Source organism: Onychomys torridus, chromosome 16, assembly GCF_903995425.1.
Source record: "Onychomys torridus chromosome 16, mOncTor1.1, whole genome shotgun sequence".
Taxonomy (NCBI): Eukaryota; Metazoa; Chordata; class Mammalia; order Rodentia; family Cricetidae; genus Onychomys; species Onychomys torridus.
The window spans coordinates 31,584,426-31,599,256 of record NC_050458.1 but is presented as its reverse complement, the minus strand read 5'-3'; the positions used below and the strand labels follow the sequence as shown (position 1 = coordinate 31,599,256).

Here is a 14,831-nt window from a genome sequence, read left to right as displayed (position 1 = left end):
TCAAATTGTCACAGCCAGAAAAGGAAACAGCCAATGGCCAATCTGATGTCATGTAATACTGTCAACAGGTTATTAGTTAAGGATTTTTACTCTAGATTCTGTAGCAAAAACCAGAGAATTGGGGAGGGGGGACAAGTCAGGAGAGGTGGTGAGGTGGGATTGACAGGAGGCTATCTCAGGTTTTGAGATGGCATGGGTATTCCACGATATGGAGTACCCAGGAGCTTAAAAAATAGAAAGTGTGATTGGGGTGCAGGGTCAATCTAGAGACTGGCCTCAGATGAGAAATACAATGGGCTCCTAGCAGGAGCAGCAGGCTAGACCATTAGGATCAGTGCACACCAGACACCAAAATGGCTGTTCAAGATGAGGACTGGAAAAAAGGAATGGCTAGGGGTTGGATGAGTGGTTTTAAGTGCCCTACCTTGTCTCTTACGTGTGTTCCTCTGCTCTTTGCTAAGGTGTGGGGCAGAGCCTATGTGAGAAGCTCCTATGTGCCTGTGACCAGATGGCAGCTGAATGCATGGCCTCCGCCTCCTTTAATCAAAGCCTTAAGTTATCAGACCTACAAGAGTGTCAGGGCAAGCCTGTATCCTGTGAGGATGGCATGCTTGGGGGCAACTTGGCCTCTTCTGCAGGCTCCAGTTCTGAGGAGAATAGTGAGGAGGCCACACCCTAGATGGAGCTCTTAAGAAGCAGGTTTCTGGAGAAGCCTCCTGGTCCCTTGGAGACAAGGCCACTCAGTGGAAGATAAGATGCCATATGCCAGTAGTTCTGAGCTGCCTGAGCTCTTTGGCCCTCAGACCTCTGTCCATAGGAGCCTTAGCAGAAGCTCCGAGGAAGCAGAGACAGCCAGTTCCTTACCCATAAGCCTCCTCCTGAAACTTGTCAGCTCACTGACCAATGTGACTGAAGAATGAGTGCAGCGGACAGCACCTCTCTCCTTCCTGTAGTTCACTATGGGAGTTCAATAAATTCTCCATGCCATATGGCCGTGTCCTGTTTAAGAACTGGCTCTGTAGATATGTGGCTGTGTGAGTAGCTTGCAAAGGTGAGATGACAGGAACAATGCAGGAAAGGACTCTATTTCGTTTTTATCTTTTGTTAAAAAGAGTATAACTGCCCACGACTGTCAATGACTAAGACAGTGATTCTGTATGGGTCAGATACACTTGCTTCCACTGTTAGGAGAGCGGCCATATGGCACCGCCATCAGCATGAGAAACCACCCATTGCTACCATTGGCCCTAGACCTTTCTTAAAAAGATTACTAAGGTCCTTGCCTGACTTCATATCCTCTAATCTTCCCATATACTTCCCTCCATGGAGCAACCATGGATGTGGAGCCTGCACACCTGCTTTCTGCAGTTCCTGAGTTCCACATGACTTTTCCTGACAAGATCAGCACTCATGAACACAGTATCCAGGTATGAAATGCTAGAGGGCCACTTTTGTTCCTGAACAAACATCCAAGAGTAAATGTGGTCCCCATTTTCATGTACTAAGTAGGGAACTCTGAGACCGAGACTAGAATGTCAAGGGTAGAACTCTCCAGGGACCAGTGATGACCGACTTTAAAAGGGACTCAGCCTTGTCCTTCCGTTTCACCATATATCCCCTTGCAGGGAGCTCTGGAATCACTTCTCAGAATAACACCTGCACATAAGCCTTGCCACAGGATGTCATGGGGAAGCCTAGGCACAGCACTGCCTCTAGTTTGTGTAAGCTAACGGCTGAATACAGCTCCATAAAGATGTAGTTTATCCCCAGACCCTGACTTTGCTTTCAGTAACTCATATTAGATGACAAAAGACAGGATCACAGTCATAGTGGAAAGCTAGGGACAGCATTGTACCATGCTCTCAGAATGTCAGTGGGAACAGGGTCAGAGATGGGTACTGTCTCAAGACTACACAGCAGAGACAGTGGCACACTGGTGGTGTCTTAGGAAGGCAGCACCTGTGACAGTGCTTTTCTGCAGGCATTAAGTGGTTTCAAGGAACACTAGACCCCAAAGACGACTGTCATTAATATTCACCAGAGGCTTATTCTATAATGCAGGGATGACACAGTGGTTCACTCACCCTCTCAGCTAGTCTCTAAGGACAAATCATACTGTTTTCACTCCACAGATGAGTGACCATCACTTATCTATGACTGCTTAGCCTGGAGCTTTGGTTAGATTTGAACCAGAACTCAAGCTCCTCATCACGTATCACAGTTGCTAATCCAAGAGGCCCGTGAACTACAGCTGGCCATGGCACATGGCTCTGCAGGTGTAGACTATGCCCAGGGTGACATAAAGTACTAGAGAACAGCTGTGTTTGTTAAGAGAGGCTTTGTGTAATTTAGAGAGCAAGGAGGTGGAGTGGGAAGAAGTCACTGAGGCTAACAGGGAGATGGTAACTATGGGAAGCACGCAGTAGGCTTAACCTAGGCTCTCTTCATGATCATGAGCTATGCTTCTGAAGATTCTCATATATATGGAGAAGACTCCACCCAGCAACTTGACTTTTTCTAAGTCCAATGTTGAAGCTTAATTCTATATATGAAATGCTATAATAAAAATGTACTTATACACGAGATGCAATTTTTGTTTTATTGCTTACATTTGATTGCACAATGAAATTTTACATTTAAAAAACTTACTTTATTACATCAATACATATATCAGCATTAGTGAGACAAATGAGTTCTGTTTGAGAAAGAGGGGAGTTAAACTGCTGGTTAAGGGTGATATTACTCTAAAGGATAATGAGTTCTAAAGGAGGGTGGATGGAAGGGAGAGGAGAAAGAGGAGGAAAGAGAACATGAGAGAGAACATGAAAGATCATGTCAAGTTCAGTTAATATAAGCAGCCAAAGACATCACAGGAATAAGAGGAACATTTAAATTAATTGTTCAGTGTCACACAAAAGAATAAAACCAACTGTATACAGCAAGGAGAATGATACACAACTTATTTCGAGTATCAAATAAGTACCTGCCAAAATATATCAATGTAGAACTTCAGCAAGTCCTAAAGAATCAGTACCTGAACTAGCTGCACACCTGCCCAAGGGCAATCCCTGCAAATGTGGAAGAGTAAGACAGAGAAACATCCATTTCTTGGGAACCCTTGTCAACATGACCAGCTTAATCTATTAGACTTAATACACCCAGAAGTGTACTGTGGTTTAAGAGTAATAAAAGTCAAACCAAGAGAAAGGTATGATAAAAAACTAATTGCAATGGATTCCCTTTACATGCAAAGCATGCCTTTTTAAATCACTAAGAAATGCAAAATTTTATACAGCAAAGCTTGTGTTTTGCACGAAGGCAAGTGAATATATATCTTTTCTTATACTATTAAATTATATATTTTTCCATACAAAAGCACACAGTGTTAATTTATAAAATGACATCCAAGAGGATGATGATTGTTTTTGCATGTCCCCCTGTTAATATTTTAAATGCAGTCAAAAAATAATATCCTTCTTTTAAAATGCATAAGAAAAAAGGGAAACAAAAATGCATGAAGCTTACCATTAACTGGTGATACGTTCCCCAGTGTGAGCAGAAGCTACATTGACAGCTGGAGCAGGCCACTGGTCTTCCGGTGGCAACTGCACTGTCCTTGAGGACAAGGTCTGGTGGGTCTGCCCCTATTAGCAGCCTGGGCTATGCTGTCAGAGGTCTGAAATAATGGACCCTTCTCCAAGATGTTTTACTCCGTTGTAAATATTCAAAATTTTGGGCATGACTATTCTATGTTCATTTCCTTTTCTTGTTTCTTCCTTTTTGTATAAGTGGTGCCTAAATAACCATAAACACATATTTAAAACATCCTGTTTTTCATTTTATTTAAAAAACAAAACAGAACAAAACAAAAACCAAATTATTTTTGAGCTATAATTTTTGATAGGAATACTGTTTTATGTAAAAAGAAACTGAATTTGAAAAAGAGTTATACGAAATGATTTCACAAAACTGTGCTAAGAAAATTTTCTAATTGCAGAATGCTTATTTTCACCACGTGATGGTGTTCACTAGCATGTGCAACACATACAGACTGCCCTTGCAGTCTCACAGCTTGAATAAAAGTAGCTTACACTCAGACCTTAACAAGAACACATGCACCATTTTGAATGTATGTAACTAATCTTCAACAGAGATGCATACAAGTTTTGGTTCAAATCTTACAAATTAAAAGGTTCACTGGGGAAATTTTTTACTATGAAGATTTAAAACAATGTAAATTTTAAAGATGTAAATTCATTCATTTAAAAGAAACTGAAATGTATAGACTCTGCACAGGTGAACATGTAGCTGTTTTTAATGTCTTTCTTTTATATAGTAAATATATACTTCATTTAATTAATGGAATCATAGCAAAATACAACCATAGTTTCAAAGCGCAGTCTGTAAACTAACACATCATATGTGGAAAACACTGTACCTTTCAGTGCTCCGAGAGTGAGCTCTAAGGGTTCAGGGGCTCAACTTGAAGCAGAAAACACAACTATCACAAAACCTGTAAAGCCTGACCAGTTTCCAGATGAGGATCTAGGTGAGAATACTGGTCAGTAGATTTTTCTATCACTGATACTGTAGGAATGCCTGCCACATGTTACTACTGAGGACTGAAAGAATGTCTACACAGTCCATCTGAAGCATGGGTTTAGAAAGCATGAAAGAATTTGCAACCCTAGGATTAGGAATATATTTACTTTTGAAGAAAACAAAACAAAAGCAATCAACTTCTAAGCAGTTGTGGAGACACTTAAGAAATCAGCAGACACTTCATACATTTTCAATTGTTTTTTAAAAATCATGTTTGTGCAAAGTTTAAAATATACTATTTAACAACGGCATAATGTGAAAGCAATACATCTTAAAAGCTAACAGGAACTTCAAAACAAATTAACGTGGTATAAGTCTACCTTTAGAAGTACTCTAATTCTGAGTTCCTAAACTTCTAACACAGCATGACGAGTGTTTGGTTAGAGATAAATCCCATTCCATTTCAGGACTTGTCAGTAAGCATTATGCAAATCCTGAAAACTCATCTTGGCCTTGTTTTTCAGGCTTTAACATTCTTTTAAATGCTGTAGTCTTCATGAGCCAGTCAATACACACAGAGATCCGGAAACTTCATCTCATAGACTGGGACGGACTGGTATTGGGCATGCCCAGAAGTAATGGTCAGTGTTCCAGATGGACTGGGAGGAGGGCTATAAATGAAGAACATGGTGCTATCAGTGCGTGCATTTACAGTATTCAACCACTGCCTGTAAACAGCAAAATAAGGTTATTTAATTAAAGGGTTTGATGCAGTGGTGCTGCTGGTCATCTATAACACTGTACAGGCCAAAAGAGGAATTATGGTTATTTTGAGTACAAAACAGACCTTGTTCGTGTGTATACGTACGTGTGTGTGTGTGTGTGTGTGTGTGTGTGTGTGTGTGTGTGTGTGTGTGTGTTTAGAGGCTTATAAGTAAGAGATTCTGACTCTAAGTAGAATTGCAATTTTGCTCAGTATGGACTGTGACAATATTGGAAATTTATAGTGGCATAAGGAATGGAGGAAGTCCTTGCTAATCTGGAAGGCAAGAATGAATCCATTCCTTTTAGTATTTTTAATTTTTGAGCTACTGCTTGTGATAAACATCTCCGTGGCATCCATTTTGGTTTCTTTAAATAAATAAATTCATGAATCCACCAACTGTATTCCTTTCCAGACACACCAATTTAAAAAAAAATCAATCTTTTGTCATATAGTGTAAATACTTTTTACTAATCCATCACTTAATTTTCAACTCTTTTAGTTCACAAAGATCACATTCAAGTATGCACGCACATGCGCACACACACATCTCTGAATACATCTGCTGTCTGTTATCCTATAAACAAAGACTGCCTTTCTCTTAGCAGAAGCAGAGAAATGTCCCTCCTGCCTTCACTGCCATGTCATCTTCAGCCTCCATAAGAATAACTCAACACTGTTCTTGAAAATCTAAAATCTTACCCTTCTCATAAATTTTTATCTATCTCAATTTGCCTGTATTCTACCTAATTCTACACAGACTCAAGCTGTTAAGAATGCCACAAGGCCAGGCTTTATGGTGCATGCTTTTAATCCCAGCACTCAGGAGGCAGAGGCAGATTGCTCTCTGTGAGCAACAACAGCCGAGACCCTGTCTCAAAAGAGCCAAAAACAAAACAACAAAAGCAAAAACCTAAGTAAAGATCTACCATGTCTTTCTTGGAGTAGATAGTACCTTTGATTGTTCATTCTCCTACCACATTTTCCTACTTCCTCTTGCATAAGGATTCTTCCGGAATGCACTTAGCATTTTCTTTAAATGTAAATTAATAACTACATTCTGCAAAGATTTTGACTAAAATAATGGGTTAATTTGTAGAGAGCTGATGTCTTTATGATATTAATTTACTATTTAAGAACAAGATAAGGTACTAGGCAAAATCGCTCGTTGGGAAAGGTACTTGTCTCCAAGCCTGACAACCTGAGTTCAAGTCTGGGAAGCTACATGGTGGGAGAGATCAACACTTGAAAGAGAACCAACACTGACCTCCCACCCTATGCCATACATATACAAAAAGAAGTTAATGTTAAAAAAGAACAAGGCACAAGTTTTCTGTATATAAATAATAAGTATATCTCAGACTTAGTTATTTCATAGTCTGTGTTAGGATTCTATAGTTATGAATGTTTTCACTAATTAATGATATGCACAAGTATTAGCTTCATATGATCATCTTTAATTGTGAACTATTTAACTACATTGTACAGCTGTTTTTAATACTTCTGTGATACACTGTTCTAGAAAATAATAATCTTGCAAGTGTTCCAATATTTACAACACCTATTTATGCTTTACTAATGGATCATTTTCAGTGAAATGCACAGATCATAAGTGTGTTATTTGATAAAAATTGACATACTTATACACAGGTAAATCACATGATAAAGGCAACAAATATTTTCATCATTCAAAAATTAAAGAACAGGTTGAGGATTTAGCTCAGTGGTAGAGCACTTGCCTAGCAAGTGCAAGGCCCTGAGTTCGGTCCTCAGCTGGGGGTGGGTGGGTAAAGAATAAGCAAGAGGAAACTTCAGAGAGAGATCAAGACAGCTGCTGCTGGTGATGGGGTGTGAAATGAGCATGTGGCAGTAGGGAGGCTGGCTGGTAGCCATATCAGGAAGCCTCTTTTGTGCTTTCTCAGTGGTCATTAAAGCTACAGACACCATTTAAATCTCCATTTCATCTGCATTTGTATTTTCTTAACTTTTATGCTCTACTACTTGAATAAGAATGTTAAAGTTTATGATTATGAGATATAATGAAGAACAGTACAGTGAGATCCCAGGAAACAGGAAACAAGAGTGAGAGCAAGTATGTCTCTACTCCAACACATGCACCCTCCAGTATTCTCTGATGCCTGGTGTACAGACAGCAGTAACTAGCTGTGTCTGCTGCTGCCTTCATTTTATAACTACTTAGCATTTCTCCTTTTTTCTCTTCTGTACCCATGTCATGGTGAATAAAAGAACAGGGACTGAGGTATAAGGTGGTTTGGCTTCACTTTTGTAGAGTACAAACTCTCTTTTCTGGCTGCTCAGATAAAGAGGAGAAAATGTGCAGACAGACCTGAAAACCTTAAGTCGTCAGGATCACACAAGCTGTCCCAGAACTTCTTCCAAAGAGGAAGCTGTGGATGGATCACTATTAAAATAGTGCACTCAGCATAGTGCCTGGGACACTCCAAGTGTTGCTAAATATTAACTACCACCAAGTGTTCAGCCAAAGCCAAAGCCAATACCAGACGAACTCACAGTATCAAGAAGATGAAAGCTAGAATGCTGTTCTTAAAATTTTAAATCCATACACATGTGCCCATGTGAACCACAGGAACACGGTGAGCCCTAGCAACTCTACCTGAGAACACAGGTTATGTGTTTTAATGGTCTGTCTCTAAGTACAAGACCTTCAGCAAGTTATGTTACTTCTCTAGGCTCTGGTGTCGTCTTCACCTGGACATGGAAAGAGACAGCATGTACTTACTTTTCAGGGTTGAGAGCAGAAATAACTGACAAAGTATACAGCCCAAGGCCAAGTACACAGCAGGGATCTGGAATTTTAACTAACAGAGTTAAATGCTCCATATTTGGCAATTTTCTCTGAAAAGGAAGTCTATATACATTTTATATTTTAGTCCAATTCTTTTCTGGACTTTTATAAATGAACAATTCTCTCCTTGGCAACAGTAAAGCAGTGAGAAAATGTCCAGAATAAGTGAAACTAATAACAGTGTCTTCCACATGAAAGCAGAAGACAAAGCAGGAAAAAAAACCAAGTCAAGTGGACCAGAATGTTTACCAGTCTCCTTCAATCATGAGATACAGACTTGAGAGAGAGAGAGAGAAAGAGAGAGAGAGAGAGAGAGAGAGAGAGAGAGAGAGAGAGATTGATTTAGTCAAATTAAAAGATAAAAGATTTCGCTGATGTAGAAAATAAAATTCCAGAAGCAAGGCTCTGTGTGTGTACTCTAGTGGGCCAATTTCCACACTGATGTAAATGTGAGACCTTGTGGCAGCTCCTCCTGTGCAGAGGGCCTAGAGAGAGCCTTTGCTTTTTCTCAGGCTGAATTACTTAAGGAGAGGCAAACTCAGAATGACCAACAACAGTGAGATACTATATACTTTGGAGTATAATTATCATAATGACTTGAATGGACATAGGAAAGCAAATGATCAAAATCACACGTCCATTTTGGTAGAAGTGTTACTGCTCTGAATGAAGCATATTAAACTATAGATGGAGTGCATGAAAAATAGTTAAATATGAACGGTTTCCTAGTTAAACGTAACATTAGAACTCGAAATCACTCAGATGTTTTTAGAGACATGAACATCATGAAGAAAAAGACAGTCTAAGAGAAAGCTAGAAATGCCATGAGATAACTGGACAAGAAACTGTTCACACTCCCCCTTCTAAACAGAGCGAGAATTAGCACAAAGGGTTGCCAGTCTGATCTTATTCATATGTGGTGCAAAGCAGTTATTAAGCATGCACAGCCACGCACAGCTTCTACTGGTTTCTGTGTTACTACTGTGCTAACAAAACCCTTACCGTATGGTGAGCTCCAATATTTGAGCAAGTCTATCATGAAGCAAATTTGCCTGCAAAGGAGAAAAAAGAATGTTAAAGATTTCTTGTTTTCCAGCCACCCAGCAGACAAAGCACAACTGTAACTATGAGGCTGATAAACAGACTGTTTTAATGCTTGAATTTGCAATATCTATTGGAATTTAATATAGGCCTTCTCCCCACACCCACCCCTTTCAGGTTTTATAGCCACAAGCTGAAACAGAGAAAAATACTCCTAGGCAAAATCACCAAGAACCACTGGAAACAAAACAAATCAGAACAGAACAGAAAGCAATGACTGTCATTCACCCAGATGAAGATCTGCCATTTCCGTCAATAGCACATAAAGAAATTCTTTAAGTTTAGTTGCTCTGCCTTCAGAAGATGGAGCCATGATATGCCTAGAGCCTGTGTCCTACCAAAATGAGCTCCAAAGAGCAATTCCCCACCCACTGTCCTCCAACAAACTCACCTTGGATTCACACTGTGCTGCTATTTCTTCAAAAGGTGCTTTCTGGAACTTCTCTATCACAAGACGTCTCTTTTCCTTTTCCTGTTCTTCCATTCCATTGGTATCTATAAGAGCCAGTTAAAGAAAGAGTGTCATAAAATATGCCAAAGACCACAGGAGCCAATCAATGATCTATAATCCCTAACATAAGAGTGACTAAAGGGCTACTTTTATAGAGAAAAAAAGCAAAATACATTAACAGTACTTAAATGTTTCATTTAATACTAGATAACACAAATATTTGGGAAAAAAACTAAATCAAAGAGTTAGAGCTCTGAAACACAATGCCTACTGTGATAGAATTCCCAACTCTTACTAAATAATACATACACATACACAACAAACACACACAAAAATATACACATGCATAAAGCTACAAACACACATGTGCACACACACAGACTGAAATATACAGGTGAGAACAGTAACTTACCAGAAATCAAAGGGCTACCAGGGCTTTTCTGAATAATTCTTTTATGTCTAACTATGCTGTCCTTGTATATTACAGAGGCACTAAATATTTGTTAAAGTGTATCTTGATCCCAGTGAATAGAAAACTAAAATACAGCTGGGTCGTTAAGACCCAATGTGTCTGAGTCTTACAACATAAAGGGAAACTTTTTTATCTTAAGGCCATGATGGTCTGGACAAAGTTTGTTAAATAGGAAAGAACAAATATCTACCTTCTTTATACCACTCTGTTTGCTTATGTGTTCATTCATGTGAGACAATTTAAAAAGCTTAAACAAAGTATTTAAACAAATGATCCATTTATAGAGACCAATAGTATTTTTCCTTCTCTTTCTTTTCATGTTGGATCTGTTTATCCTGTCATCTGAAAGAGTACCAAGGCGGAAATGAGATTTTAGGAGAGCTAAAAAATGTTCCCCAGCTCACCAATTGCTTTCTTCAGGGCTTCAAAGGTGATTTCTTCAGTGTTGCTAACCTAAAGGGAGTGTAAGAAGAACAAAGAATCAAGGAAAGTAAATATAATTAATATTCTTAACAACATACAAGTAACCTAAACATTTTCACAATAATTTTTTCCTTCTTTTGATTGGCTTGATCTGAGATTATATTCCAAGCAGCAAATGATCTGCACTCCTTCCCTGGCCATAACAATGGCCTACTGAAGTGGCTTCCTGACTGCACATGGATGGGCATTAGCCCAGCACAGTAGGCAGCACCTTCACACTCTTGGATGAGGCACGGCCTCCAGGGTCTGACGGGCCACACAACACCCTTGGTAAGGGGAAGATGCTTTGAAACAATCAAAGCTGATTACATTTTTTTTTAGCTATGTGGTATATAAGAACTAACTATTAAAGAGCTTTTATAATTTTAGTACTACAAACAGGGTATAAATCAAGCATGAAATAACCTAAGATTTTAAATGGTTAGAAGAATGGTTTGCAGAGATGGCTCAGTGGTTAAGAGCATTTGCTGCTCTTGCAGAAGACCAGAGTTAGAATCCTAGCACCTACAATGTGGCTCTTATCTGTCCTTAACTCTTGAGGGACCCAACACCCTCTTCTGGCCTCCTCTGGCACCAGGCATACATGCAGGGAAAGCATTCACACACACAAAAATAAATGAAGCTTTCAAGGAATTACTATATTGAGAAGTAGTCACCCTAAAACAAGCATATGCTGGGTTTTCTAAGGCACAGCCACCAGTTTTTTACTCCCTATAAATACTCTTGGTGCTCTCAGATCTCTTGCTTTGAAATATGTACAAAACTATAAAATTAAATGTTTTATGATTTTTAAAAGTTAGTATTTTGTTTAAAAAAATGGGCAGTGGACTTTATAAGGTACCAAAACATTTCCACAAAGAGTAATAAATGGTTACTATAGTATCTCTGAATAAAAGTTAAGCAATGATATGATACATGAGTACTTGCCTGGCACTTCGGTCATCCCTAATTTTAGCTCATGAGCGTCTTTTGCTAAGTCTAAGGCAGCAAGACTAACGAAAGCAAGACTGCGTGTTCTGCACCTTAGCGGCTCTTAACAAAGGCTTTAGCTGGAAGTCAAGCAGCAAGAGTTCCGCTACCTCAGCTTTGCTACCGAGGGTCACATTTCTAGTTGAAGTCAGATTAAACTGTGGAATCTTCAGTTGCATTCTAGATATTTGGAGCAGACATACAAGATTAGGCTCTGGCTAGTCACTTGCACCTATGAGCAATCTAGCACTAGCATTTTTATGAAGTAAACAAAACTCACTGTTCTTAGACGGGGCTAAATAGCTTCAGATTGAAAAAAGCAACCAAAAAACTATATATATATAGTACAGGACAAAGAACATGGGAAAAGTTAAAACGCCAGTATTCTTGTTATATTGACTTTTACTAATTAATGCTGAAATATTAAATATTTACCAGTAACTGGAAAATAGCTAACAGTATGGATTTCTCCTGCCCTTGCTATAAACTACTTAGTTTTGCCTATAAGACAATTCTGTTCTGTCTTTTGGCATTTGAACAACTAATATACAAAAGCATATTCCCCTAAGTTTGAAACTCAAGTGTACTCAAGTAAATATGACACTAAATTGTACTTATCAAACATCTAGTGTGTGATGTATGTGACTGAGCATCTTCAGCACACTGTCTTTGAAAAGCTAATGTATTAATGAACTTTTAATGTAATATTCAGAGAATCTTTTCCGTACAGTGTCTTCAAGTAAATATTTTTCAGCTTATTTTACAACAGACTGATTGTTTACAACAGTCTCAAGTGTCAAACACATTAATTTTAAAACAAAAAAATAAAGAGATATAAAAACACAACCATTAAAACATACGGTATTTCTGATTAAAATTAAGTCTAGAAGGCAAGGCTCTAAGCAAATTTATTTACTTAAAAGGGTAGCAAGAGTAAATTCACACTCATTGAAAGAGTGAGCAAGATACTCTTTACAAATAAGAAATGTATATATTAAAGTGGCTTTGAAAAATGAGGTGGACTTGGGGGGAGAGTTTTAACCTCTTCAAGTATTTTGTGTGCATGCACATGTATGTGTGCACATGGATGGAGAGTGCAAGCATGCTGAGGCCAAAAGTTGATATTGGGATGTCTTCCTCAATTGCTCCTCTACCTACCTGTAGGGGCAGAGGAAGCCTTGCGTGAATATGCAAGGCATGGATGAAGTACTAAGTGAAAAGTGTACTACCAACAAAGACCAATGCCTCAGACCCCTGGGAATTGGCCTTCCTTGAGTCAAGTTCAGGAAACTGGCAGTGTGTGCAAAAAACTATCAACTGAAATTTTTCCTTCCAGATAACCACACCCTGAGACTGCTCCCCTAGCTAATGGCTGAAGTTCTGGGTTACTGCTTAGTTGGTACTGGTACTGCTCCATCAGTGAAAACATAGCCAACTCAATCCCAGCTTTTCTGTACATCATACATCATCTATCTTCTTTTCACTCCCTCATTGTCCCAGTCAGGTTCCCATGTGAACAGCACCACCCTTTTTTTCTGCATGTTTGTGTGTGCATGTGTATGCAGAATCCCTTACGTGTGTAAGGCCACTTGTGTGCAGGTGTGGAAGCCCCAAGTTGATGTCAAATATCTTCCTTGATTACTTTCATTATGTACTGAGACAGGGTCTCTTGGTGAACCCTGATTTCACCACTTCCAGTTAGCTAGCTTGTCCTAGAGATTCCATCCCTGACTTCTGAATGCTGGAATCATAGTTGGATGCCATGTCTATTGGCTTTTATGAGGTACCAGAGAACCCAACTCTGGTCTTCATGCATAACTGGAAAGTGCTTTATCCACTCAGCCTTGTATCCTCTGTTCCACTTTCTTGTTTGAGACAAGGTCTCCTCACTGAACTTCAAGTTCACCATTTGGGCTAGGGTGGCTGGTCAGTGAGCCCCAAAACCTCCCCATCTCAATACCTGGCTTTTCATGTGGGTGCTGGGGATCCAGGTGGTATTTTCTCCTGCTTGCATAAGTACTTTACCCACTAAGCTATCTCCGAAGCCCACTTCAATGCTCTTGAGTTCCACTAACAAGTGACTGATAAGACCAAAGAATTCTGTATAATGGAGAGTTGAATAGCAATGAAGATCTAAGTTGTTTATTCCCTGACTGACAGAGGTTAGAAACTAAGGGAATGAAAGCATGAATTCAGACAACTCAGTTTCCTACTTTCTTGTTTGGATATTTCTTTAATTATTTATATTGTATCAATGAGAAATAATGAAATAGCTGGGCAGGAAAACAATGTATACATCATGAAGAGGAAGCTAAGTTGAGAGGCTAGCATTTGTCACTTTTCATTGGCTATCAAAAATTCTTTGTGTCAATCAAGTGCCGAGAGAGAGGACTGGCTGGATTTTCTTTCTATGACTCCACAGAGTACTCTCCTGTGCTCTCCCTCTCCTGAAGCAGGAGGAATGCATCAAAGGCATGACAGTGCAAGCAGCCACAGTCCTGGAGCAGTTCACTGAGATGAAGTCATAGTCATAATAGCTAATATCCAAAATGACAAACAAATTTTCCTTACACAGGAACTTTTGAGGTGAGGATTTGGCCTCATGGAGGTGCAGAAATCCATCTGCTTTTGTACTTTATACTTCATAATTTTTAAAAAATAAACAGGACTTAGAGAACTTAAGAGATCATGCATAATATATGATATTTAAAGTAAAACAAAACAGCTTTGCTTCTGTTTTATAGCTTTCTGTCATACAAAACTCCAATGCAAAAATCTAATAATATATATTAATGTTATGCATCTTGACAGACAGTTGAAATGAGTTCACAAAAATTAAAATACATTAATTTCTACTAACAATTTAACTGACTTGGGGATAATTTAGATATGTAATTTTTTCCATTTAAGGTGTAGAGGAAAATTTTTCTTCTAAATAATGACTATATTAAGATAGTTCTCCATCATAAACTTCCAGCAACTTACCACATCATCAGAAGGCACAATGTTGGATAAAATGTCCACCTGAATAGATACAGTATCCACAATACTTTTTCTCCTAGAAAGACGATCTTCATCTGAAATGAAAATTATTTTCTTCTATTATTTGTTAGCCAGAAATGTTATATTGCATTTTAGTCATATAACTATTTTAGATTGCAAGAAAATGTAGAAAGGTGAGTTTGGGGGTTATGCTCTTTCTAAACATTTAAAGCAGCATGTT

General features: G+C 38.8%; 2 protein-coding genes across 4 annotated transcripts in view; one reads left to right on the top strand and one right to left on the bottom strand.

The window, feature by feature from the left end:
• The window catches only part of Oc90 (otoconin 90), a 45,489-nt gene extending 42,955 nt beyond the window's left edge, over positions 1 to 2,534 (top strand). Inside the window, exon 14 of the mRNA XM_036208988.1 lies at positions 462 to 2,534. Within this exon, the coding sequence (XP_036064881.1) occupies positions 462 to 679 (218 nt within the window). The 3' untranslated portion in view covers positions 680 to 2,534. The remainder of the gene's footprint in view (positions 1 to 461) is intronic.
• Positions 2,535 to 2,583: 49 nt separating this feature from the next.
• Positions 2,584 to 14,831, bottom strand: part of Efr3a (EFR3 homolog A) — a 91,759-nt gene continuing 79,511 nt past the window's right edge. For 2 of the 3 annotated variants that reach the window (XM_036207940.1, XM_036207939.1), the window contains exons 19-23: positions 14,594 to 14,685; positions 10,561 to 10,609; positions 9,625 to 9,728; positions 9,135 to 9,184; positions 2,584 to 5,213 (exon numbers count right to left, since the gene is read on the bottom strand). In XM_036207940.1, the coding sequence (XP_036063833.1) occupies positions 5,108 to 5,213; positions 9,135 to 9,184; positions 9,625 to 9,728; positions 10,561 to 10,609; positions 14,594 to 14,685 (401 nt within the window). In that variant the 3' untranslated portion in view covers positions 2,584 to 5,107. The remainder of the gene's footprint in view (positions 5,214 to 9,134; positions 9,185 to 9,624; positions 9,729 to 10,560; positions 10,610 to 14,593; positions 14,686 to 14,831) is intronic. The other variant, XM_036207938.1, reaches the window with a different exon arrangement.